This window comes from Buceros rhinoceros, unplaced genomic scaffold, assembly GCF_000710305.1.
Source record: "Buceros rhinoceros silvestris isolate BGI_N320 unplaced genomic scaffold, ASM71030v1 scaffold24709, whole genome shotgun sequence".
In the NCBI taxonomy this organism is placed as follows: Eukaryota; Metazoa; Chordata; class Aves; order Bucerotiformes; family Bucerotidae; genus Buceros; species Buceros rhinoceros.
The window spans coordinates 1,373-2,129 of record NW_010431263.1 but is presented as its reverse complement, the minus strand read 5'-3'; the positions used below and the strand labels follow the sequence as shown (position 1 = coordinate 2,129).

At 61.4% G+C, this 757-nt stretch overlaps 1 protein-coding gene across 1 annotated transcript in view; it reads right to left on the bottom strand.

Annotated features, from left to right (window-relative positions):
• Positions 1 to 757, bottom strand: part of LOC104499821 (ras-specific guanine nucleotide-releasing factor 1-like) — a gene marked incomplete at its 5' end in the record, with an annotated part of 9,150 nt that overhangs the window by 7,101 nt on the left and 1,292 nt on the right. Inside the window, one exon of the mRNA XM_010143379.1 lies at positions 423 to 483. Coding sequence (XP_010141681.1) covers positions 423 to 483 — 61 coding nt within the window. The remainder of the gene's footprint in view (positions 1 to 422; positions 484 to 757) is intronic.

Here is a 757-nt window from a genome sequence, read left to right as displayed (position 1 = left end):
GCGGCGGCAGCTTCTGCTGAAAGCTTAAACCCCGCCACGGGGCCTTGGCCATGCCAGAAGCTGCCGGGCAGGGCCAGGGCACAGCACCGCTGCTGTCCCGGGTGCACTGGGCTAGTCTGGAGGGCTCTTGGGTTCTCCAGGGAGCAGACCTCGGGTTTTTTTAGTGCAGGAAGGTGGCAGACGCACTGCAGCTACCCCAGTGGTTTTAACTCCACGGCACGTTCCCTGTAACAGATCCAGCTGTGCTCACAGCTGGTCCTGGGAAGCCTCTGCCTGCTCAGGAGACATACGCCTGGGCAGCAGGCTCAGAGAACTGCCCTCCACCGAGCCAGGCGCGCCGGAGCGCGCCGGTCTTCAACTCTTCCTCCACCACGCTGCCACGCTGAGCTGCCGGGCGGAGAGATGGAGGGGAAGGGATTTACCATCTGCACCACCTCCTCCAGGGTTATCTGGTTGTCTCCAGGATCCTCCTGCGTCAGAGTCCTGTGGCAGGAAAAGGCAGCATTACCCTGAAAGCACTGGTCTTGCATGGCTCCAGCTGGCTGCAGCACGGCTTCGTGGTTTCCCATGGGTTAAACACGCGGGGGATGTGAGAACGCTGCTAAGTCTCATTTCCCATCTTAAAGAGGAAAGAACTCCTCAACCGAGGCCACAGCTGGCCTCACACACACCACTCCTGCAGCAAGAGACGGCTGCCTTGGCCCCAGCACGGGGTGGTCACATGCAGGGGTGGCCAGAGCCACCCCCGACAACACAA